Source organism: Budorcas taxicolor, chromosome 2, assembly GCF_023091745.1.
Source record: "Budorcas taxicolor isolate Tak-1 chromosome 2, Takin1.1, whole genome shotgun sequence".
Taxonomy (NCBI): Eukaryota; Metazoa; Chordata; class Mammalia; order Artiodactyla; family Bovidae; genus Budorcas; species Budorcas taxicolor.
The window spans coordinates 180,190,700-180,216,518 of record NC_068911.1 but is presented as its reverse complement, the minus strand read 5'-3'; the positions used below and the strand labels follow the sequence as shown (position 1 = coordinate 180,216,518).

The following is a 25,819-nucleotide window of genomic DNA, read 5'->3' as shown; positions in this document are numbered from 1 at the left end:
AGGTCTGAGCCACAGGCCATCATTTGGGATTTCACGTGTGGCTGAAAGCGAAGGAGCTGGAGGGGGAGCGTGGGGAGAAGGCAATAGGAAAATCAACTGTGCCCAGGCCTGGAGTTGACAGGCTGTGCTTTACGACATCATAGGGCTTCCCTCGTGGCTCAGATGGTAGAGAATCCGCTTGCAATGTGGGAGGCCCAGGTTCGATCCCTGGGTGAGGAAGACCCCTGGAGGAGGGAATGGCAGCCCACTCCGGTGTTCTTGCCTGGAGAACCCCATGGACAGAGGAGCCGGGCGAGTTTACAGTCCATGGGGTTGCAAAGAGTACACACAACTGAGCAACTAATACTTTCACTTTCTATATCATATCATATATTAAACAGATGCCAAAATTAGCCTCAGTATGAATAAAGGGTATTTCAGAAAGAGTGGTTTAGACATTAGTCTTTTGAAGTACCTGTCCTAAGAACCGCTTGTTTGCTTTGGGAAGTGGACACAGGCCGAGTCAAACAAAACCGATTAAGAAGGAAGGTGTTACCTTAACATAATACTAGAAGGCGAGACATTCAGCTTCCCAGAGCCACCCGGCAAAGACTACAGTCAATACCACTGTACACTGAGAATCGCTGGCCAGGATGCCCAACGGCTCTGTTCTCTTCCACCTTCATTATGTTATCTGAGTGATAAAGCGGTCAGGAGAGAACTATCCACCCGCCAGCATCTGTTATCACAGACTCCTTGCTCCACGGATAAAGGGTCAATGCTCCTGTCCAGTCAACCCTTCCACCCGCAAAGCAGATTCTGTTTTGTCACTATTCAAAGACACTGTCCCAGCAATTGCTTCTTCCTGTCCGTCCAAATCAGCTCTTCTCTCTAGATTCCCATCAGCGCATAAACGTGCTATAACTGCCATCTTAAAAAAAAAATCCTCTCGATTCCACATTAATCTCCACTCAGCATCGCACTTTCCTGCTCTCTTTTATAGCAACACTCTTAAAGAAACTAATGGGCTGTTCACATTGCCTTCAGCTCCTCCCTTCCCCTTCTCATAAAACCATTCCGAGCAGGCCTTCATCCCTACCTCCCACTGAAGACTCTTGGCTACATTCAAAGCCAAGTCTCAGTCACTGTAGACTTGACTGCTTAGCTGCAGAGGACGCGGTCGGTGACGTCCCCCTCCCGTGGAGAGGAAGCACGTGCATGTAGGGTGGCTGCCAAGACGCCGCACTCCCCTGATTTTCTCGTCCTGACTCCTTCTCTGTCACACTCCACATCCAAACTGTGGACTCGATCCACTGCAGCCAACTTGTATCTTTCTGTTAATATCCTCACCCAAATCACCATCATTTCTTGCCTAGATTATTGCTGCTGCTGCTAAGTCGCTTCAGTCGCGTCCGACTCTGTGCAACCCCATGGACGGCAGCCCACCAGGCTCCCCCGTCACTGGGATTCTCCAGGCAAGAGCACTGGAGTGGGTTGCCATTTCCTTCTCCAATGCAGGAAAGTGAGAAGTGAAAGTGAAGCCAGTCGTGTCTGACTCTGCGTGACCCCATGGAGGGCAGCGCACCAGGCTCCTCCATCCCTGGGACTGTCCAGGTGAGAGCACTGGGGTGGGGTGCCATCGCCTCCTCCGAGATTACTGCTACCATTTCTTAACTGATCTCATTTCCACACCTGCCGTCTTACAGTCTTCTCAGCAGCCTGAATGACTAGCCATTTCACTCAAGGACTGTGACGAAGCCCACAGAGCCCTTGAAACAGCCAGAAAGCCTTGCGTGTGTGGCAGCCTCTGCTGCATTAAGCTCTCCGAGCGCAGCCTCCTTTGTGCACTCTGCTCCAGCCACAGAGGACCCCTCATTATCCCCAGACGGGCCCAGGCACACGTCCGCCCCGGAAGCCCCACGCTGCTCGCTCTCTGGAAGGTTCCAGATGCCCACGCGGCTCACCCCTGTGCCCTCCCGTCTTTGCTGTGCTGCTGCCGTCTCCGCGAGTCTGCCCCGACCCCTAGTTGTGGTCTTCCCTGTTCCTCATCCCCCTGCTATGCTATAGCTTTGTTTCAAGATCATTAATCATCTTCTATTATGTTATGTACTTGTCATTTTAAATTGCCTTCCCTTATTTGTGGCTCAGCCGGTAAAGAACCCGCCTGCAATGCGGGAGACCTGGGTTTGATCCCTGGGTTGGGAAGATCCCCTGGAGAAGGGAACAGCTGCCCACTTCAGTATCCTGGCCTAGAGAATTCCATGCACAGTTCAGGGGGTTGCAAAGAGTCAGAGAAGACTGAGCGACTGTCACTTTTCCTCCATTTGAATTTAATCTCCGTTAGGGGTACGAGTTTTGTCTTTTTATTCACTCATGAATCTCCAGCATCTGAAGGAATACTGGGCAGAGAGTAAGCAATCCCTAATTATCTGCTGCATGAACAAAATGAAGAACGAGGGAGGGGGTGGTGCGCACGCCATATCTAGTCATTTCCAAAGCGCCTCGCGCTGGTTCTCACGGGCCCGGCCACCGGCCCCAGCTCTGCCCTGCAGCATAATAAAATGGCTAATCAGGTGAATGGTAATGCGGTACAGTTAAAAGAAGAGGAGGAACCAATGGATACTCCCAGTGTGAATCACACAGAACACTACAAGACACTGATAGAGGCAGGCCTCCCTCAGAAGGCGGCAGAAAGGCCTGATGGATATTTCAGACAGGATTGGTAGCTTATGTCGATCTTGATGAAAGGGCAATTGATGCTCTCAGGGAATTTAATGAAGAAGGAGCTCTGTCTGTACTACAGCAGTTCAAGGAAAGTGACTTATCACATGTTCAGAACAAAAGTGCATTTTTATGTGGACTTATGAAGACCCACAGGCAAAGGGAGAAACAGGGGAGCAAGGTGCAAGAGTCCACGAAGGGACCTGATGAAGCAAAGATCAAGGCGTTGCCTGAAAGGACCGGTTATGCCTTGGATGCAACCACAGGACAGAGGAAGTATGGTGGTCCTCCCCCAGACAGTGTGCACTCTGGCGTGCAACCTGGAACTGGAACAGAAGTCTTTGTAGGTAAAATACCAAGAGATTTATACGAGGATGAACTGGTGCCCCTTTCTGGAAAGGCTGGTCCCATCTGGGCTCTGCGTCTTATGGCGGACCCACTGTCTGGTCAGAGCAGACGCCTGCACTCATCACCTTCTGCGGAAAGGAAGCTGCAGGGGGAGCTGGTGAGCCATGCGGCAGCTACGGAATTCGCCTGCCGCACACCGCGCGCGGAGTGCGCATTTCTGCGGCGAACAGCAGGCTTTTTGTTGGATCAATTCCAAAGAATAAGACTAAAGAAAACACTCTGGAGGAACTCAGTAAAGTCACAGAGGGTCTGGTGGACGTTATTCTCCATCATCAACCCAATGACAAAAAGAAGAGTCGGGGGTTCCACTTCCTTGAGTATGAGGATCACGAGTCAGCAGCACCAGCCAGACGCCGGCTGATGAGTGGAAAGTGAAAATGTGGGGAATGCAGTCCCAGCTGGGAAAGTGGAAGTGTGGGGAATGCAGTCACGGCTGGATGGGCTGACCCTGCGCAGGAGCCAGATCCAGAAGTCACGGCTAAGGTGAGAGTTTCATCTGTGAGAAACTCGGCTACTGCAGTGACAGGAGAAATACCGGAAAAGTCATTTTCTGAATTTGGAAAACTTGAAAGAGCGACGAAGTTGAAAGATTATGCATTTGTTCATTCCCAAGACAGAGGAGCAGCTGTTAAGGCCACGGGTAAAATGAATGGCAAAGAAACAGAAGGAGAAGAGACGGAAACAGTCTCAGCCAAGCCACCAGACAAGAAAAGGAAAGAGCGCCAAGCTGCCAGACAGGCCTCCAGGAGTGCTGCGCATGAAGGCTAGCACCATCACCCTCCTCCGCACATGCCACCTCCAATTGGAGGTCGGGGTCGTGGTTGGGGAAGAGGTGGATATGGCTACCCTCCAGATTACTATGGCTATGAAGATTACTATGATGATTACTACGGTTATGATTTCACGACTATCGTGGAGGCGATGAAGATCCCTACTACGGCTATGATGATGGCTATGCAGTAAGAGGAAGAGCAGGAGGAAGGGGAGGGCGAGGTGCTCCACCACCACCAAGGGGGCAGGGAGCACCACCTCCAAGAGGGAGAGCTGGCTACTCACAGAGGGGGCACCTTTGGGACCACCAATAGGCTCTAGGGGTGGCAGAGGGGGTCCCGCACAACAGCAGAGAGGCCGTGGTTCCCGTGGATCTCGGGGCAACCGTGGGGGCAATGTAGGAGGCAAGAGAAAGGCAGACGGGTACAACCAACCTGACTCCAAGCGCCGTCAGACCAGCAACCAACAGAACTGGGGTTCCCAACCCATCGCTCAACAGCCGCTTTCAGCAAGGTGGTGACTATTCTGGTAACTATGGTTACAATAATGACAACCAGGAATTTTATCAGGATGCTTATGGGCCACAGTGGAAACAGACGAGTGAGGGCTTGAAAGCGATACTGACAAGATACGGCTGGCCCTAGATCTACACCCTTCAAAGAAAACTGGCTCATCTGGTCCATCTCTGAGTAGCAGTTTGCTGCCATTTGTATTTGGCTGAAGAAATCACTACTGTGTATATACTCAAGTCTTTTTAATTTTTCCTCTTTTCATAAATGCTCTTGGACATTATTGGGCTTGCAGAGTTCCCTTATTCTGGGAGTTACAATGCTTTTATCGTTTCAGGCTTCATTTTAGCTTCAAAACAAGCTGAGCACACTGTTAAAATCATGATTTTGCAGAACCTTTGGTTTTGGACAGTTTCATTTTTTGGATTTGGGACAGCTTACATAGGGGTATGGAGTATGCTGTAAATAAAAATACAAGCTAGTGCTTTGTCTTAGTAGTTGGAAGAAATTAAAAGCAAACAAATTTAAGTTTTCTTGTATTAAAAATAACCTATGATTGTATGTTTTGCATTCCTAGAAGTAGGTCAACTGAGTTTTTAAATTGTTATAACTTCACACCTTTTTGAAACCTGCCCTACAAAATTTGTTTGGCTTAAACGTCAAAGCCGTGACAATTTGTTCTTTGATGTGACTGCATTTCCAATTTCTTGTTCATGTAAGATTTCAATAAAACTCAAAAATCTATTCAAAACAAACAAACCAAAAAAAACAAAATGAAGAACGACAGCAGAACTACCTGAGCAGAAGGGCCGCACCACCACCCATGGGAGCCAAGCTTCCACCTCACGTGCCAGCCTCCTCAGAACAGCCGACTACTTGATGCCACCACTTACATGTTTAAAGAGATCAAAAAACCAAAACTCTTCCAAATATTTCTCCTGTTTTAGCAAACGGCCCCACTATCTACCTAAGTGTGCGGAAGTCAGCCTTGATTGCCCTTCTCACCCTCCCATATCTAACCCATCAAGAAGTCCCATCAGTTTTAACAGAAAGCTCAGCGCAGACTCACTCTCTCTTCTCCATCTCCACTGCTGCGACCCTGGTCCAAAGCCCTCACATGCTCCCACCGCCACTATTCCGACAGCCGCCTATCTGTTCTCTCTGCTCCGTCTTCTTGCCTTCCTTTAACCCATCTCTTATATAGCAGCAGCAGCGTTCCTTACACTGTCTGCAGGGTCGCAGCGCCCTTGGCGCCCATCTGCACCCCAGCCCTGCCTCTGCCGCCACCCTGCGCCCACAAGGCCTGCTTCGCGCTCCTGCAACACGCCCTGCTCTCCGCACGCGCCACCTTCCCCGCCCTGCACCCTGCACCCGTCATGTCGCAGCAGAAGAGGCTGTCTCCCTTGCTCATTTTACGTCTCACTCCTCGCTTCCTTTATGTGTTTACCGTTTCTTCCCCATTACAGTATAAGCTCCACGAAGGCAGGACTCACCTACCCTCGTGTATAAGGGAGGAGGCGGTACCTCAGCGGAAGTGTCGGAGAAGCGCCACCGGTGGTCTCTCAACCGTAAGAGCTGTCATCGCAACACTCATCACCACCCGCCTGCCTGCAGAGGCTCCTCCTCCTCTCATTTCCAAAGAAACGCAGGACAAGCTTTTGTTGACAAAACACATTATTTCCAACTGCTATGGACCGGGCTGCGTCCTTCCCAAACCCACATGCTGAGTCTGAATCTCAGGGCAATGGCACACCAAGATCAGAGCTTTGGGAGATGATCTGGTTTACAAAAAGAGGAGGAGATACCAGAACTCACTCTCTGCTACGTGGACACAGAACAAGCTGCCTGGTTCTCTGACAGCCAGGAAAAGAGCCTTCATCAGCCCCCGGATCTCAGACTCCTAGTCTCCAGAACTGTGAGAAATAAGTTTCTGGGGCTGAAAAGCCCCAGACTGTGGTATTGTGTTATGGCAGCCTGTGCTAAGACACCAAGCCAAATGAGATGCTCCAGTCTCCTGTGCAATACAGCCAACCACACAGGGGAAAAGGCACCTGACGGCAGCCCTCTGCATCGAGACTCGGCTCCCAGTGCAAACTGCTCCGCTGTCTGTGTGATGCTCTCTTCCAAAGAGCTACCCCTGAAGACTGAACACGGGTAAAACTGTCACTCTGGACGCGCTTCACCTGCAGATACTCAAATGCTGGAAGGCTTCGCATCTGGCACCAAAGGGCAGTAGCAGCACCCTCCCCTCGGGCACCATCCAGCTCACCCACCTCCCAGTGCTCAAATGGGCGAGTCAGGCCCACCAAGACGTACCAACAACTGTGTTTCATTCAGAAAGAATCACTGACGTTTGACTGGGACTCGTGACAGCAGAGAGGAGCATCCCAGGCAACCTTTCCACGGGCTCTCCGCCTCAGTGAGGTTCCCATGTGTTTCTGTGTGAACGCGCTCAGTCGTGTCTGACTCTCTGTGACCCTGTGGACGGTAGCCCGCCAGGCTCCTCTGTCCGTGGGGCTCTCCAGACAAGACTGCTGGAGTGGGGTGCAATCGCCCTCCTTGAGGGCTCTTCCCAATCCAGGGACTGAACCCACACCTCTTGCACCTCCTGCACTGGCAGTGTGCCTCCTGGGAAGCCAGCAGTCTCACTCTCCTAATTAAGCTGCTGGTTTCTTTTTTAAATTTAAACTAGACATTTCAAAGAGCTCAGTCCCCAGTCCCCCCCCCCACCCCACAAAAAACTAGCCTCTAACTGTAGATCAGAGTGATCCAGAAACTAGATTCTTTGAGCTGTTCTGTTAGAAAATTACTTTTAAACTTTTAGGAGCCAATATGTTTTATAAAAGGGAACAGTCCAACACTGTATTTTTTATAAAATTCAGATCAGTTATAAAATCTGCATTACAAAGACAGTTATTTCTCTGATACTTCTACCTAGGGGATTCAAAGTATAGTCTTTAAACTTAGTAGTTAACAACAACAAAAATGCCATGTCTATCTTGTAAAGAAAAATAAGGAAAAATAAGCAAAGTAGATGCCAACAGGCTATGAAGGTCCACAAGTCCACACGTACAAGAAAGAGCAACACCCACACCAAACTGTCGAAGGCATAAAAGTGTTCATTGCTCAAGTGGCGTTCGACTCTTTGCGACCCCATGGACTGTGGCCCACCAGGCTCCTCTGTCCATGGGGTTCTCCAGGCAAGACTACTAGATTGGGTAGCCAGTCCCTTCTCCAGGGACTCTTCCTGATCCAGGGAGAGAACCCAGGTCTCCTGCACCACAGGCACCAGGGAAGCCCCAAAGGCATGAGCTTGGTCACGAAACAGAGAAAGGCGGTATTGGCATTTTGTTACTGGGACATCAAAGCTACTCTGAAATGGGGCCTGGACAATAAGTACAATGGCAATAAGATGCTTAAGCTAAAAAGACCCTCTGCATTTTAGAATCCATGATTCTAAGTATTCATCAATGCTGTGTTAAGTGCAACAGGGGTTACAAAGTGCTAGAAAGAAAGAGAAATGCTCCAAAGTACAAAGTTCTGAAGGCTCTAAAACCGTCCTAATATTCAAAGCATTTTACAGCTTAACACTCTTTCATCTTTCCGATAACTTTCCAGGGTCCCACGTGCTCACGCCCAGCCCCAGCTCTGTGTGCCTGCTGCCACTCTGTGCTTCCCTCCCGCGCCGTCTGCCGCAGAGGAAGCAGCCAGGGGCTACCGCGCTGGGGAAGCAACGCGCAGCTTCTTCTCATAAAAAGATTCTATGCGTCTGGCTGAGACATTCAGAGCAGTCATCACAGAAACACGGGGAAACACAGAGCAGCTCTCTCAACTCGTTTAAAAACAGGATCTTCTGATCCGCTGCACACTTCGCCCAGAGAGATACGGTAACTTGGTCATCGTTACATGCAGAATTGGTGATTTTTGCCAGGAAATGAAACTGACGTCGCCTCACTCTCAGTCCAGTGCCCTTTCTAATATACCATGTTGCCTTCCATTTAGTAATCAAAGCAAACAAGACCTAAATAAGTACGATGAATTGTAACCCTGCAAGGCCAAAAGAAGACTGTTTGGGAAAAGCTTGCCAACAAGCTGCGCAGGGCGCTTTATACTCAGCGGACGCTATTCGTCCGTCACCCGAGCCCTCCAAGCTTGTAATTGCATTTTCAAGCCACTCCGCTTTGAGTGCAGGAACAACTGTGTGTGCGCGCGCGTTTTTCTTCCCCAAGAAAGGCGAGGTCAAAAGAGAAAATGACCCAGCAGCTTCCTGCACGGATTCTGGCGCAGTGGGACAATGCGGGGCTGCACCAACTGTGGAATCTTCCCACGCTCCTGAGCAGTTAGGAGGAACCAGCAGGGGCATGTTTCACACTCTCCCCAGGTACCTGAGCTGGCAACAGCAAGCGACATTCAGAGACCTTAGCCCTGGGACAGCAGCTTCTGTCAGCCAACTACAGTTCTCACGACGGGCTGCTGCTGTTACTTCAACGTCACACCAAAGAGCAGATCACACCTGTACAAGGACTTGAGAAAACCACACAAATGAATTCACACAGCAGCACAGCAATTCTGGCAGGGTACCGACACTAACGGTACAGTATAATTTAGAAAGAGTACAAAGGCCGCACACAAGCATGTTACTCTTCAGCGTTTACAAGCAGATTTGACAGAGGACCTGGGGCCCCAGCTCTGTTCTTGAGACCAACACTGAAAGGATCATGAGTGTCCGTGCAAAGCGAGTTACCTGGTGAGGGGCAAAGAGCAGCATGTTCTCTCTCACCTGAAGCCAAAGGTCGGATCCACTCTTTGCTATTTAGGTCAAGTCGCCAGAGGTCATTGAAGGCAGCATTGCAACTGCTCTGGGTACAGCCTCCAAACACATACATAGACTGATTAGCATCATAATAGCACGCACCTAGAAAGAAAACAGTTAATGAGCAACTGGTGTCTGATTTGGAAGGTGCTCTAACACTGTAACTGCAGTCTGTATCTTTCAAAGACCGATCATTTCACGCATGTCGTAGCTGTTACCAGGTGCCAACCTTCCTATGACCAGCCTCGTGTCTTCAGCCTCATCAACACTACATTAACCTTTAAGGACCAGAGAGAAGCTATGGAAACGTTATTTCTGAGCACGCTAAGCAGGCTGCCGATGATATTACATGAGAGCATTATTCTAGCAAGAGCACACGAGAACGTGGATTCAGAGCGCTCAACGAGTGGAGGGCCAGCACAGCTCCATGACCAGCCTGAGCCTGCACCGCCGTCCCCGCGGGCCAGAGGGAGTGGCACTGCCAATGGCGGGCTCTCGGTCCTCCCCCCGCTCCCCGCCTCTCCTCTCACTGCTGTTGCTTTCGAATGAGATGTGAAGAAACGAAACAATAAACACGACTTTCTATGAAAGAGAATCACAGAACATAATTTTAATCAATGCCACAAAGTAACCACACATACGGAGCCAGAGTAGCTTGGGGATCTCGGAGGTCGTGTGGTCCCCAAACCACCAAGAGGAAAAACGTGAAAGTCATTAAGCTCCTAGGTGTGTCCAGAAGCCACCAAAGCTGACTGTTCGGTGCTGAACAGAAAACCAACGCGTAAGTACCACGTGAAAAGCACCAGCGTCGGCCTTGCCTGGTGGTGCAGCGGATAGGAACCGCCTGCCAGTGCAGGGGACACGGGGTCACCCCTGGCCCGGGAAGACTCCACACGCCTCGGGCGATGACAGTCCCGAGTGCTGGAGCCCCAGCTGCGGAGCCCACGCGCCCGGAGCCCCGCTCCATGAGAGAAGCCGGCGCACAGCAGCAGAGACCCAGCACGCCAGAAGCAAACACACACTGTAAATAAGTCAACGAAGAGCACCGAGGTCTCTAAGAAACGCCTTTTTAACCAGGTGATCATATACACCTCACCAGCGGACACTATTCTGAAGGCAAAAGGCTGGCTGTGAGAGGGGCTGTTCCCCTAACACCAGGAAGACCAGAGCCAGGGCCTGGACAAGACACGTGGAAGCTCAGCTCCACCACCGTGCTTCCCAGAGGGCGCACGCAGCCTCTATCCTGTGGGAGAGATGGCCACGCTCCTCACAGCTCTGCATTCACCATCCGGGGTTTTAGGGAAAAGAGTGGAGCAAAACTATTCATCCATTCCATGCACATCAGTGGGAAAACTAGACCTCTCCAAGGGAAACTAGGCTAAAACATTAAGCATCACGGGAAAGGAAGCGGAAAGGGAAAAGGAACTCAGAGGTTCGGCCCACTAGGGCGGCATGGCTTTGGTGATCACCCAGCCCATCGGTAGGTCCAGCTCAATTCCGTCCACCACTGTTCTTAAGATCTCTTCTGAACTCTGGCACCATTACTCAAGCTCAGAAAAAGGCAAGTGCCACTGCTATAATCACCTCTTGTGATACACAAACGCTCTGGGAATAACCCTCCTTTCTTATTTTTTCTAAACTCAGCCCACTTGATAGGCCTTTAAGGACTCTCCACACTAGGAAAGCCACATCTGAAAATTGGATGAGTTAAGAGATAATAAAAGCAATGTGTTCGGTCACTTATACCCCGTAGTCTCAGCCAGTGGAAGCAGTGAATCCAAAACATCTGACCTTTGCTGCTGCTGCTGCTAAGTCACTTCAGTCGTGTCCGACTCTGTGCGACCCCACAGACGGCAGCCCACCAGGCTCCCCCGTCCCTGGGATTCTCCAGGCAAAAACACTGGAGTGGGTTGCCATTGCCTTCTCCAATGCAAGAAAGTGAAAAGTGAAAGTGAAGTCGCTCAGTCGTGTCCGACCTTAAGCGACCCCATGGACTGCAGCCCACCAGGCTCCTCCGTCCATGGGATTTTCCAGGCAAGAGTGCTGGAGTGAGGTGCCATTGCCTTCTCCCATCTGACCTCTAACAATGCACAATAACAGAGCTGCAGACTTTTCAAATTAACAAAGAAATTAAAGAAACTAGAGATATTAGGAAGTGAAATGCTGTTTAATCGTCAACAGGCTCACATCTGCAGAACACTTAATTACTCCCAGAACTCAAACATGCTACGATGGAATACGAAGGGTGACGTGATTTCACGCTTCCCACTACTTTCTTTCTTTCTTTTTATTTCCTGATGGCGCCATGCAGCTTGAGGGATCTCAGTTCCTTGACTAGGGACTGGAGCCAGGCCCCCGCCAGGGAATTTCCCCTCTGACTTTCTTTGCCTTGAAAATAACTTGCAATCCATAACTAAACCAGCTTTTACATTAACACGCCAATAAGAAAGGCTACTGAGGAGTGTAATCCTGGGAATTCCTTGGCAGTTCAGTGGCTAGGACTTCACGCTTTCACTGCCCCCTAAACTGTGCAGCCCCCCAAAAAGGAAAATTCTATGTAACTCCATTGCTCATGTTTCAGAGTTGTTAAGCACTGCAAATAACATGGATCGAGTTAGATGACATTCAACAAACAAAAAGGATAATCACTGAAGCCACGCTTGAATCTCCACTAGAGCCATTAAAAGCTTCCAGTATCTTGGTCTTTTTATACCTTTTTTGAACTAGCTACTCCAACAAATCAGGGCAATTTAAAATTGACCTGACTGGTGCCCAGCATAAGAGAACATTCTATTCCTCTGGATAATCCAGAACCCCAGAACAGAAATTAGCCATGCCCCTTGTCTTCTGAAACTCTAACTGAGGTCCATTATAACAATGTTTGATAAGACAGATCCATGATTTCATAACTAAACCAGTCAGGGGCTCATTTATGTCCCACTATTTCTCAAAGACCAACTCTTGGCAGCTGCTTAAAGAACACAGTGCCTTTATTTTTCAGAGGCAACAAACATGCTTCTGCTCTATTTGGATTGAAAACCTAGCCAGCAGCTGGCCCCGTGAGATCTTCGCCACGTGTATTTCAATCCTATACTAAAATAAGGCAAATGGCATTTTCCTGCTCTCTTTGAGCAAACAAAGGCTCCTGGAAGAGGAAGACACAGCCCAAACTCTATGCTAAGCTGGTGGGACTGAAACGACAAGTTTCACACACTGTATTTTCAACATCCAGCAGGCATTATCAACAAAGCTTGGAGAGGAAGAGAGTCAATTTAGGCAGCTATGTTTAGAACTCAGACATAATGAGAAGGAGAAAACAGCCGTCAATAATACACTCAAATATTTTAAGCATCCTATTGAACCATGTTTGTCTGTTTTTATTTAAGACGCTGACGTGTTGGCCTGAGTGGGGGTTGAGGACCCAACAAATTCAATGGGCCTTTTAGAAAAAACTAAGAATTTAAGCAAATACCAGCGCTCAAGCAGATATTTCCTTTCACCAAAGTTCTCCACCCAAACAGAACATTCTCCTTTGAGAACACGCAGACCACTGCAATGTGCTATACGGAAGCTACTATCCACCGTACGGTATGACTGCCCTGCTAAAAAATATTAGTAACATTGAGAATGTGATCATTCCAACTGCTAAATCTCTTCAGGTTTTCTGAAATGTGCTTGACTGCTCCACGAACAGCTCCTAAAAGTCACAGGCCTCAAGTTAAAATCTAGGAGCTCCTAACTGAAGACAAATCCAGCACTCACAGTCACACGCACAGTAAGCACAGAGCTCTCAGTGTTCTGAGTACTTCCTGCTACACTCTAACTCCCCGAGGTCCAAGGCCCCCCAGTCGTTCCATGCTTTCCATGGCGCCTGGCAGTCACTGAATGTGCACGGAACTCCGACTTCTGCACTTTCAGAGGTGAAGTTCCCTTGTCTCCTCTCTCGTCTCCAGGGAAAGGTCCTGAGGCATCTACCCCACGCTTAGGCTGTCCCGTGTCTAGCATCTGCAAGCCAGGACATACGGGTAAGGCCTGTAACTGCATAGCCATGGAGTAAGACGGGTGGGTTACCCAGTCTGGGCCTGCTGGTGTTGCAGGAGCGAGACCAGCATGTGTATGGAATGGCCCGACCATATACGCAGCCCGAACACCAAAAGGCTTTTCAAAACACAGAGCTGGGGACTCAACAGACCCCTAGGTCCGTCTGAAGGGACATTCTACCTTAGTCAAGAGTTGCAGGTCTGGCCACACAAACACTCATCGAATACCTAGGGGAACTGCCTTCATTTACTTCCCCTGCATTTTCTGTCTTGACTTTTACATAAGAAAGAAGCTCTATTGCTCATATCTTTGTTACACAATTCCACAGAATTGACAGATGTCAACTATGAACCGGGTGTTCTGGAAGGGGCACAAGCTGTCTAAGACATGGGACCAGAGTGTCCTCAAGGAGACAAGTACCTTGTGGAGGGGACACCATCACTGTCGTATCATTCTGCAGGTTACATATTTCTACAAGTGTTTCCTCAATTAAATCTCCTCGTAACCTGTGCACAAACAGAATCCGTTATACGCATTTTCTGGAAGTGTGGATCAGAGAAGCCGAGGAACCCGCTTCCCAAGTCTAAAGCTCTTCTTTGCCATGTGGTCTCCTTGCACAAAGAATTACTGTAAAAGGCAGACGGTCATAAGCATTAAGAGGAAGGTATGAAGAGCGTACTCAGGCAGCACAAGCAGAGAAAGGGAAGAGCTTAATCTCCACACGGGGCAACTTGAGAATAGTGTGAAAGAAGGTGGCTTTTGGCTTTGTCTCCTAGATGGGTTTTAGAGGTCAGGGCATTTTCTGTCAATTAAGAAAGGGGGAACATATCTAGGGGCTAAAAAGGAAAGGGAGGGGAAGGGAAATGAAATCAGAGCATCTAAGCAAAGCCACCAAGTAGGGAATTTCAGACAAACACAGAATCTTGTGTGGGTGGAGCCTAACTGCGTAAGGATGCCGCAGTGAGTCAGGCTGAAAAGGCAGGCTGGGGCCTCGAAGGCCACCGGAGGGGAAGCTTCCACATGCGGTGCAGAAAGGCTGAGGCCTTTTGGCAGAGGAGTTATGCGGCTGGTTTTACGTCTTAGATTTGCAGTGCTTCCCAGCACGGGGGCGCCTGTCATTTCTGAACAGGTCAGTTCTTTGAGTGCAGGATCATCCCATTCACTACAGGACATTCGGCAACCCTGGTCCTTCCTACTAACTGCCTGCGGTACTGTCCAGTCAAGACAGTAAGCAATGGCCTTGCATATTTCCAAACGCCCTAGGAGGTGGCCCTGTCCCCGGTTTTAGGGACAGCTGCCAACAGTGTCTAGACCAGGTTCAGATGAAGAGACAAGGTAAGAAGACTGTTTAGAAAAGACTTAGGGGGACTTCCCTCTTGATCCTCGGAGCAGGCAGTGGCACCCACTCCAGTGCTCCTGCCTGGAGAATCCCAGGGACGGAGGAGCCTGGTGGGCTGCAGTCCATGGTGTCGCTGAGGGTCGGACACGACTGAGCGACTTCACTTTCACTTTTCACTTTCATGCATTGGAGAAGGCAATGGCAACCCACTCCAGAGCCTGGTGGGCTGCCATCTATGGGGTTGCACAGAGTCGGACACAACTGAAGCGACTTAGCAGCAGCAGCAGCCCTCTTGATCCTGTGGTTAAGACTCCACACTTCTGCAGGAGATACAGGTGTGATCTCTGGCCGGGGAAGTAAGATGCTGCAATGTGGGAGGGAGAGAGGTGGGGGAGGAAAGGAGGAAGAAAAGACTTAGCAAAGATGGGATGATTAAGTCATAAGTGTGAGTAATGAAAGGTCTGAGACAGACTGCAGAGACAGAGCAGGGTCAGCAAGGTCCGACTTCTGTTGCTGAGGGAGGGAGAGGAACTGAGCGTGAAACCAAACTTTCAAGTTTGTACAACAGAGAGAATGATAATGCCATTCACTAAATTAAGGAGAGAAGAAAATTTGGGGGGAACTATGCAATTTGGTGACGGACAGGGAAGCCTGGCATGCTGCACTCCATGGTTTTGCAAAGAGTCAGACACAACTGAGCGACTGAACTGAACTGAATTCTAGGTTCTGCTCAAAATCCTTCAAGCTAGGCTTCAGCAGTATGTGAACTGAGAACTTCCAGGTGTACAAGCTGGGTTTAGAAAAAGCAGATGATCCAGAGATCAAATTGCCAACATTCACTGGATCATGGAGAAAGCAAGGGAATTCCAGAAAAACAACTACTTCTGCTTCATTGACTACACAAGCCTTTGACTCTGTGGATCACAACAAACTGTGGAAAACTCCTAAACATATGGGCGTATATACATTTTACGGATGAGGAAAGTCGATCAGAGGAGCCAAGGAACTTGCTTCCCAAATCAAAAGTTTTTCTTTAGCATGCAGCCTCTCCTACACAGATAATTATGGTAAAAGGCAGATGGTAATAAACATTAAGAGACAGACTACCTTACATGTCTCTTGAGAAACCTCCGTGTGAGTCAAGAAGCAACGGTTAGAATCAGACATGGAACAAATGACAGGTTCACAATTGGGAAAGGAGTTCAACAAGGCTGTATATCGTCACCCTGCTTATTAACTTACATGCAGAGTACATCATGTGAAACGCTGGGCTGGAGGAAGCACAAGGTAGAATCAAGACTGCCAGGAGAAATGTCAACAACCTCAGATACACGATGGTACGGCTCAAATGGCAGAGAGTGAAGAGAAACTAGAGTTTCTTGGTGAAAGTAGAGACAGAAAGTAGAGAGTGAAAAAGCTGGCTTGAAACTCAACATTCAGAAAACTAAGATCATGGCATCTGGTCCCATCACTTCATGGGAAATAGATGGGGAAACAGTGGAAACCGTGGCAGACTTTATTTTGGGGGACTTCAAAATCACTGCAGATGGTGACTGCAGCCATGAAATTAAAAGACGCTTACTCCTTGGAAGGAAAGCCATGACCAACCTAGACAGCATACTGAAAAGCAGAGACATTACTTTGCCAACAAAGGTCCGTCTAGTCAAGGCTATGGTTTTTCCAGTGGTCATGTATGGATGTGAGAGGTGGACTGTGAAGAAAGCTGAGTGCTGAAGAATTGATGCTTTTGAACTGTGGTGTTGGAGAAGACTCTTGAAGGTCCCTTGGACTGCAAGATCAAACCAGTCCATCCTAAAGGAAATCAGTCCTGGAAGGACTGATGCTGAAGCTGAATACTTTGGCCACTGATGCAAAAACCTGACTCACTAGAGAAGACTCCGATGCTGGCAAAGAGTGAAGGCAGGAGGAGAAGGGGAAGACAGAGGACAAGATGGTTGGATGGCACCAGCCACTCAATGGCCATGGGTTGGAGCAAGTTCTGGGAGATGGTAAAGGACAGGGAGGCCTGGCGTGCTGCCTTCCACGGGGAGGCAAAGAGTTGGATACAACTGAGCAATTAAACAACAAAGGGTTCCAACACTGTCTGTTTCAAAACGCCGCCCCGGGCTTCCGTCGCAGCCTAATATTTAAGGGGCCACCTGGCAATGCAAGGGGCACCGGTTCGACCCCTGGTGTGGGAGATCCCACGTGCCTCAGAGCTCCTGACCCCGTGCACGCCACCACTCAGCCTGCATTCCGGACCACTCGAGCCCCACCTGCTGTGCCACGGCACCTAGAGCTGCTCCAAGCAATGGGGAGGCCCGCGCCAGCGAGAGGCCCAGGCACCGCCTCCAGGGCGAGCCCTCTTCCTGCGGCAACAGAGGCCACCGCAGGCAAGAACAAGTGAACCTTGTCTCTGCTCCTCACTCCAAGCATCTGCAGATAACTGCAGCCACCCTTCCTCCAACAATAAATACTGGACCTAATATGGATCCTCCCATCATTTCATAAAATGTTTTCAGCAAGGATTCATCTAAATTTTACTGCAAAGTATACGTCTATGAACTCCTGAAGACATTTGAGACTCTTTCAAAACTATTTTTATCATCATAACAAGTAGCAGCAGCTGAAGAAGCAGCCACTGTCTTTTCGCTGCGCTGCCAGCTGCGCACACGGTGCCCAAGCGGCGCCGGGGGACTGCTACAGCCGACGCTCAGGGCAAGGGCACGCACGGCACGGCCACGCTCACAGGAGGAGACCAGCGGAAGCCAGTCCTGACCGCACAGACCCCACAATGCGTCTCACAGACACCTCCCTCCCCCGAAGTCCGAGCAGCGTACTTTTGAGATCTACTGCTCAGGGGGTTTACAACAGCAAGAGTAGAAACAGCTCCCCGAGAGAACTGACAGCAGCCAACACCTCGACTCACTCCTCTGATCTACTCAGACTCAGTTCACAGACGGCGACGAGCCCTCGTGTTTCACTGAACACCTCTGGACGTGAGGGCGCGGCGTATGGTCTGCGGCAGCCAACCTCCAAGAGACCGCCACGGGTCCCCACCGCCTGGCACTGCACCCTTGGTGAGCCCCGGTGTGACCCACAGGACAGAGCAGAAAGAACGGGGCTCGCTTCAGAGGTCAGGCTGTAGGAAACAGCAAGGCCGCCAGCTCAGCGTCTCCACGTCTCGCTCGGATCGCTCATTTCGCGGGAAGCCCACTGCCAAGTCGTGAGCAGCTCTGTGCAGAAGTCCACGCGGTAAGGAGCCGAGTCTTCTCTCAATAGTTACCAAGTGAGCCTGGAGACAGACGCCCCAGGCGTCACTCGAGCGCTCAGGGGCCGGGAGCCCTGGCTGACAGACTGGCTGTAACCTCATGAGAGACCCTGACTCAGAACTTTCCAGCTGAGCTACTCCCAAATTCTTGACCCTGAGGAACTGTGAGATAATAAATCTTGTTTTAAGTTGGTAACTTTGCGAGTAATTCTTATGTAACACTGATAACCAATAACTCTCCTTCCCCTCAATTTTCAAAATATGGCTTAAAAAAAGAGACACAAATATAAAAGTTAACAGTGAAAGACAATATGAGTTAGGTGCCAAATCAGTATTCCAGACAGAAGTTCAGATCAGGAAAATTTTTTCTGTGGCTCAGAGAGTTGAGAAAAGCTTTCCCCAAAGAGCTAGAACTTAAACTGAGCTTTCAAGAAGAAGCAGGCCTCAGCTAAGTGGACGAGAATACTCCAGGGAGGAAGAAATGAGCACAGCAAAAGGACAACTTAAAATGAGGTGAGCTCTTGGGAAAAGTCAGGAGATGAAGTAGTAAATGTAGAAATAAGTCGGCTTAAAGACGGTTTTAAATATGACTAAGTTTAGCTTTTACCACTGGACAGACACTCAAGGTTTCTGAATAGGCAAGTAATATAACTAAAGCAGTAATTCCGAGAACTTTCTAAAAGGCTTCCCTCTCTTCTCAATGAACTTTTGTAAAACCGAGTATGTGAACACCTTTACTGGCCTCCAGCGCAACACAGCTCAGGCTCACTTCCACGGATGGACAGGAACCACCAATGGGCTTCCCCTCGCGGCTCAGGGCAAAGCAGTCGCCTCCGGAATGAAATGACACTGGGAAGTCCCTGGCGGCCGTGGTTAGGATCCAGTGCTCTCATTGCTGGGGCCTGGGTTTCATCGCTGGTCAGGGAACTAAGACTCCACAAGGTGTGGGGCCCGAGTCAAAGGAAAACATACGTAAAGTGGCATCTATAAAAATCAGCTACAATGGAGAGTTAATTCCAGAATGAGTCAAAGCTCTAAATTATGTCTATTTGCCAGAACATTTTATTTATGATTTTATTACTTAAATTTGTATTTTATAATCAATATCCTTCATGTTCAGAATTTGTGTGTGACCCCAGTCAAATTCCGTGTTTGCCGAACACACACCATGTTAAAACAGAGTTCTTGCTAAACTCTGGCTACTCCCGAAGCAGGATCACAGAAACGCCCTCATGCACACCTCCCCTTCATCCTTCTCTTACCCGATGTCAAGTGTGTAAAAGCGCAGGCCCTTGACCTCTTTGGAGCACTGACACTGGGAAAGTCCAGTGGGAAAGCAGGGCATGAAACTACACCACAGAGCCTGCAGTGCTGTTAGGCTCACGCTCTGCCCTAGTCTGGCTGTAAAATTAGTGTGGATCCTCATTTACATTCCCTTCATTAAAAACGTCAGGCAAAACACAAGCCTCAAAAATAGCTTTTGCAAACATGACCGCCGGCAAGATGGGACCTGCTTTCAGGATACTTACTGTGTGAGAACCGCTGGGTGATGGGGGTCCCGGGATAAGGGTATGTCCGACTCTCCCACTGGATGTTTCCTTCCTGAACAGCCTTTATGAAACCATGGTAACACTGGTGAGCTACACCTAAAGACAAAAATAACCAACGCCTCAGCCTGGACTCTTCACTTACAAATCAAACTATTAAAACTGAATCTATTGTCTTATCACTTTTTTAAGATGTAAGTTTCTTTGAGGAACTCCAAATTTCTTTGATTTTCTTTCATTCAAAGACAGAAAACAAAATCACATAAGCTCAAAACTGGAAGATCTAATCTTTAGATTTTACCAAGGTTAAATGACTCCCTCAAGGTGACAAAATCAGCTCACACTTTACCTCTGCTCCACTTACGCCGCATCATAAGGAAACACATCAAAATAATTGGTGCTACTTACTCCAAAACAAACAGACTTGGGAGATAATTTAGTTTTGCGAGAAAAAGTACCGTAAAACAATCTCTGAAATATAACAGCTGTTTAGTAAATATCTATGGTTAGACCACGGATTCTCTGTATTAAACAAGGAGATAATAACTAGCTGACAGTGGATTATGAAATGATGAATTTATAACTAAGGAAAGCTGTTTAAAAAAAAAATCAGAGTTTTTACTATAATGCTGGATACATGTCATTATATACATGTCCAAAGTCACAGGATATACCCCCTAAAGTAAACTGCAGATTTTGAGTGACAATGATACATCAATGTTATCAATGCAGGATCATCAATTGTAAAATGTACCACCCTGGTGAGGATGCTGAAAGCGGGAGAGGCTGTGCGCGTCTCGGGGCAGAGGCTATACGGGAAATCTATGACCCGCGCAACTTTGCTGTGAACCCAAAAACCACTTTAAAAAAAATAAGGTCCATTTTTTTTAAAAAGTGAGAGCTTCATACTTCTGGAACAATCTGTTTTTCCAACACATGAAATTACTATCTTATTTCAAAGAGAAGCGTTCTGAATGAAGTGTACAATCAATTATTTACATTCTGAAAGAATATCATTCTTGAATTTATGCCGCCTTGTGGATCCTTAAGTAGGATCACAGAACATGTTTTCCAGTGATGATCATTCTCCCTTGGCTGAACTCACAGATAAGAACTGGAGTATTAAAAAGACATGACCATTCTTAATGTGTGACCATACTGCCAACTATACACTGGTGAAGTAATACAGATTTTCAAATCCTGGACTGAGGTAAGGCAGCAATGAATAAAAGACAGAGACATGATGATTGAGGGGAGAAAACACTGTGCTGGCAGTGACTCCCCCCAGAACATCTAAGACTGCGCATACTACGTTAAGGTTCTTTTCTCTTGAAAAAGAAAAGGGAGAAATGATAAGAATGCCAAGAATAAATGAGTCTCTTTGATTAGATCGCCCCCCCTCATGTATGATTCTTCCTCCTCTATTTTCGAGGTGAAACCATCCACCTCCGTAGTGCAGGGAGCCAGTCTCTCCTGCAGAGTCCACTAACTCTGCAGCAGAAGCAGGCTGTGCACGCCGATGTCACCAGTTGTGAGCAGATGCGCGCAGGGCCCCGGGGCAGTTTCAACACAGCTGGTCCTTATTAGCCATCGAGGTTGCACTCCGGACAACTGATAAAGACCCTACTCCTCAGAGAACCTCTCTGGTTCTAGGAAAGATTTTAAGACTGATTCTGATCTAAACCTTTTCCCTCTCTCTTATCTCTGGATGCCTTGCTCACATCAGCAAAGAAAAAGTCAATACAACCCTTGCTTTGATCAAAGACTATTCAACTGGCTTGGTCATCTTCATTAAAAAAAAAAAAAAAAAAAAAAAAAGGCCCTTTCTACCTAAAACAAAATAACTGTTATTAATTCAAAATACAGGGGACTGCACTGATGGTCAGTGGTTAAGACCACTCTCCAGCACAGGGGTGCAGGTCTGATCCCTGGTCAGGGAGCGAAGACCCCACATGCCTGACGGTCAAAAAAACAAAAACAGAAGCAATATTGTAACAGATTCAATAAAGACTTTAAAAATGGTCCACACAAAAAAATATTTGAAAAAATATAGTATAATTAGTAACTTCAACATTTAGTTAAAGCTGAAATCTTGATTAGAAAATGGAGGGGAAAAAAGGGAGAAATACATTTTAAAAAGTAAAATACACACATAGGACCTGGGCTGTTTAGAGATAAAATCAAGCATCAAATGCTTTCATAACTCCACATGTACCATAAACAGCTACTTTAAGCTATTCACAGGTTGCTAGGTCAACTGTAAAGCGGTCACGACAGTCTTGGCAATGTGAGAGTTGTATGGAGGTTAGCTCTTACCGTCAATCCACGCTCATCCCTACTCTGCCTATTCCAGAATAATGCAGTTTACCGGATCAACTCCAAGAATATGCAGGAAAAGAATCCTCATTTTAAAACTTCAAGTTGGATTAAAAACTACAGCATTCAAGTTGTTCATAAAACTAGGCAGGAAAAAGAGAAAGAAAAATGTACAGGGCGAACTGTCTACCGCTGTTTCAGAACCACGATAAACGGAAGGGAGGAAACAATGAAACAGAGATTAAAAATCATTCAAAGAAATCTTAAATGGGAAAATACACCTTTGCCCTTTCCAAAGTACCTTTAATCAGCCGATGCCACTGCTTGCAGACGAGGGCTGCGGTTTTGTGCTCCTGATACGGGGAGAGGAAGGACAGGATGTACTCCAAAACCTCTTCTGGCAGCTCAGACATGGACCTGCTACGCCGAGTCTGCTCGGCCTCCAGCGCCGCGCGGAGCTCCTCATCTTGCTCCACGGCCCCTTCCAGCACGCTCTCCTCTTGGTCCACAGCCATGAAGCTGTCGTCGTCGCTGTCCGAGGAGCTGGCCATGACATCCCACGTGACAGCTGCAGCGGGAGAGAAGCACACGCCAGGGCACACTTCCTCAAGTTCTGAACTAGCTCAGCGCTTGCAGCCACGCTGGGCACGGCGTCTTTCAGATGCTCAGAATGAAACCTGTCCTTTAGCACTTCCCCACACTAGCCGCGAGCTACCTTAATTTGTCAGGCACACCTCAAATGCCAAGCCCATCCCAAATACCTAATAAATCTCTAGAGGCTTCTGATAGCGCTTTTTTCCCTCTTCACTGAAAACCTAGAGTGTCAGCCAAGTTCCGGTACAACCATAAAACCAAAAGACTTGTTCTCAACAACTCCTCTAACTCAAGGGCACGGTCGGCAATAGCAAAGGGCGCAGCAGCTAGCTTCCCTTAGCCCGAAATACGATTCAGGACCCAAACTTAGGAGAAGAGACTAACGGTGCACCCTAAGAGAGTAAAGGAACACTGAGGATGTGCGGTAAGAAATGATAGGGTGTTTCTTTTAGCTTTTATACAAGACAGTTCACTTAAGAGGATAATAAATGTTCTAATAACAAGCTTAACTAGTGTAATACCAAATACAAGACAATATTTAAAATAGGAAACATCGAAACAGATCTGAGAAGCTAAAAACTGGAAACACTCTAAATACCCATCACCAAGAGAACAGACAGACTGTGCTACGTTCATACAAGAGAGCACTGTGCGGGAAGGAGCCACAGACACTCGGGGTGAATCCTGACGCGGAGCGAGAGGCAGAATAGCACGCACTACATGTCCAAACTGAACATGAGGCGAACGCAACTTGCGCACAATATCTTAAAGACTGGAAAGAGTGACCGCAGCAAGAAGACCAAGAGTCAAAACTCACGAAGTTGCTCCTGACACAACGCATCTGCCAAATTAGCTACGATGCCGCAACGCGTCCTGACCAAGTGGCTGCTGGCGAACCGATGGTGATGGACAACCGGGGGCTACTGAGAAGCAGGGGAGCGGCCTAAATGCTCACGGTCGGGAGAGGGGAGCAGTGGCACAGGAAGGGCAGCAGCAATCCCCGCCATTCCTCGGAAGCAGGCAGGAACTGGGACGGGTTTACAAGAAACTGTGTTAAATCAAAGACCCTAGACAGCCACCTCTGCTCTACTGAGTGAACTCCGTTCCACGTGCTTAACTTGCTAGAGGAAGGCCTCTCCATTTTCAGCCCTAACTCCTAGGCTGAAGAGTACAGTCACATATCAAAGTGACTGTGCTACCCAAGGCAATCTACACATCCGATGGAATCCCTATCAAGTCACCAATGGCATTTTCACAGAACTAGAACAGAATTTCTTAAATTCTGTATAGCAACATAAAAGATCCTAACAGACATAAACGAATAGCCAAAGCAATCTTGAGAAAGAAAAACGGAGCTGGAAGAAACAGGCTCCTGACTACTCTCCACGCTACGAAGCTACAGCAATCGAAACAGTGCACTGCTGGCACAACCCAGAAATACGCAGATCAATGGAGGGGACAGGAAGCTCAGAAACAAACGCACGCACCTCCGGTCACTTCATCTAGGACAGAGTGGTGCTGCGAAAACTGGACAGCTATATGTAAAAAGATGAAATTAGAAAACTCTCTAACACCATACAGAAAAATAGACTCAAAATGGATCAAAGATAAATGTAAGACCAGAAGGAAAACACAGTCAGACCACTTTTTGACATGAATCATAGCAATATATTTTTCAAGCCATCTCCCAGAGTAATGGAAATAAAAACACAAGTAAACAAATGGGATTTAATTAAATTTAGTAACTTTTGCACAGCAAAGGAAATCATAAAGAAAATGAAAAGACAACCCAGAGAACAGAAGGAAATATTTGCAAATGATGTGACTGACAAACGGTTCAGTTCAGTTCAGTCACTCAGTCACGTCCAACTTTGCGACCCCAGAGAACTGCAGCACGCCAGGCTTCCCTGTCCATCACCAATTCCAGGAGTTTACGGAAACTCATGAGCATTGAGTTGGTGATGCCATCCAGCCATCTCATCCTCTGTCGTCCCCTTCTTCTCCCTCATTCAATCCCTCCCAGCATCAGGGTCTTTTCAAATGAGTCAGTTCTTCACATCAGGTGGACAAAGTATTGGAGTTTCAGCTTCAACATCAGTCTTTCCAATGAATATTCAGGATTGATTTCCTCTATGATGGACGGGTTGGATCTCCTTGCCGTCCAAGCGACTCTCAAGAGTCTTCTCCAGCACCATAGTTCAAAAGCATCAATTCTTCGGCGCTCAGCTTTCTTCACAGTCCAACTCTCACATCCATACACAGCCTTGACTACACGAACCTTTGTTGACAAAGTAAAGTCTCTGCTTTTGAATATGCTATCTAGGTTGCTCATAACTTTCCTTCCAAGGAGTAAGCGTCTTTTAATTTCATGGCCGCAGTCACCATCTGCAGTGATTTTGGAGCCCCAAAAAATAAAGTCTGACACTGTTTCCAGTTTCCCCATCTATTTCCCATGGAGTGATGGGACCGGATGCCATGATCTTCGTTTTCTGAACGTTGAGCTTTAAGCCACCTTTTTCACTCTCCTCTTTCACTTTCATCAAGAGGCTTTTTAGTTCCTCTTCACTTTCTGCCATAAGGGTGGTGTCATCTGCATATCTGAGGTTACTGATATTTCTCCCGGCAATCTTGATTCCAGCTTGTGCTTCCTCCAGCCCAGCATTTCTCATGATGTTCTCTGCATTTAAGTTAAATAAGCAGGATGACAATATACAGCCTTGACGTACTCCTTTTCCTATTTGGAACCAGTCTGTTGTTCCATGTCCAGTTCTAACTGTTGCTTCCTGACCTGCATATAGGTTTCTCAAGAGGCAGGTCAGGTGGTCTGGTATTCCCATCTCTTTCAGAATTTTCCACAATTTGTGGTGATCCATACAGTCAAACTGTGATGCTGGAGAAGACTCTTGAGAAGCCGTTGGACTGTAAGGAGATCAAACCAGTCAACCCTCGAGAAAATCAACCCTGAATATTCACTGGAAGGACTGATGCTGAGGCTGAAAGCTTTAATACTTTGGCCACGTGATGTGAAGAGCTGACTCATTAGAAAAGACCCTGATGCTGGGAAAGATTGAAGGCAAAAGGAGAAGGGGGCAGCAGGGGATGAGATGGTTAGACAGCATCACCGATTCAGTGGACACAAATCTGAGCGAACTCTAGGAGATAGTGAAGGATGGGGAAGCCTGTCGTGCCCCCATCCATGGGGTCGCAAAGAGTCAGACACTACTGAGCGACTTAACAACAACACAGTCAAAGGCTTTGGCATAGTCAATAAAGCAGAAATAGATGTTTTTCTGGAACTCTCTTGCTTTTTCAATAATCCAATGGATGTTGGCAATTTGATCTCTGGTTCCTCTACCTTTTGTAAAGCCAGCTTGAACATCTGGAACTTCACAGTTCACGTACTGCTGAAGCCTGACAAAGGATTAGTCTCTAAAATTCACAGCTCATGTGGCTAAAAAAAAACAAAAAAAAACCCCAACTGAACAAAGGGCAAAAGAGCTAAACAGACAT

At 47.8% G+C, this 25,819-nt stretch overlaps 1 protein-coding gene across 4 annotated transcripts in view; it reads right to left on the bottom strand.

The window, feature by feature from the left end:
* Positions 1-25,819, bottom strand: part of FBXO42 (F-box protein 42) — a 122,543-nt gene that overhangs the window by 26,530 nt on the left and 70,194 nt on the right. For 3 of the 4 annotated variants that reach the window (XM_052656420.1, XM_052656428.1, XM_052656411.1), the window contains exons 2-4: positions 22,017-22,283; positions 19,382-19,498; positions 9,169-9,303 (exon numbers count right to left, since the gene is read on the bottom strand). In XM_052656420.1, coding sequence (XP_052512380.1) covers positions 9,169-9,303; positions 19,382-19,498; positions 22,017-22,266 — 502 coding nt within the window. In that variant the 5' untranslated portion in view covers positions 22,267-22,283. The remainder of the gene's footprint in view (positions 1-9,168; positions 9,304-19,381; positions 19,499-22,016; positions 22,284-25,819) is intronic. The other variant, XM_052656436.1, reaches the window with a different exon arrangement.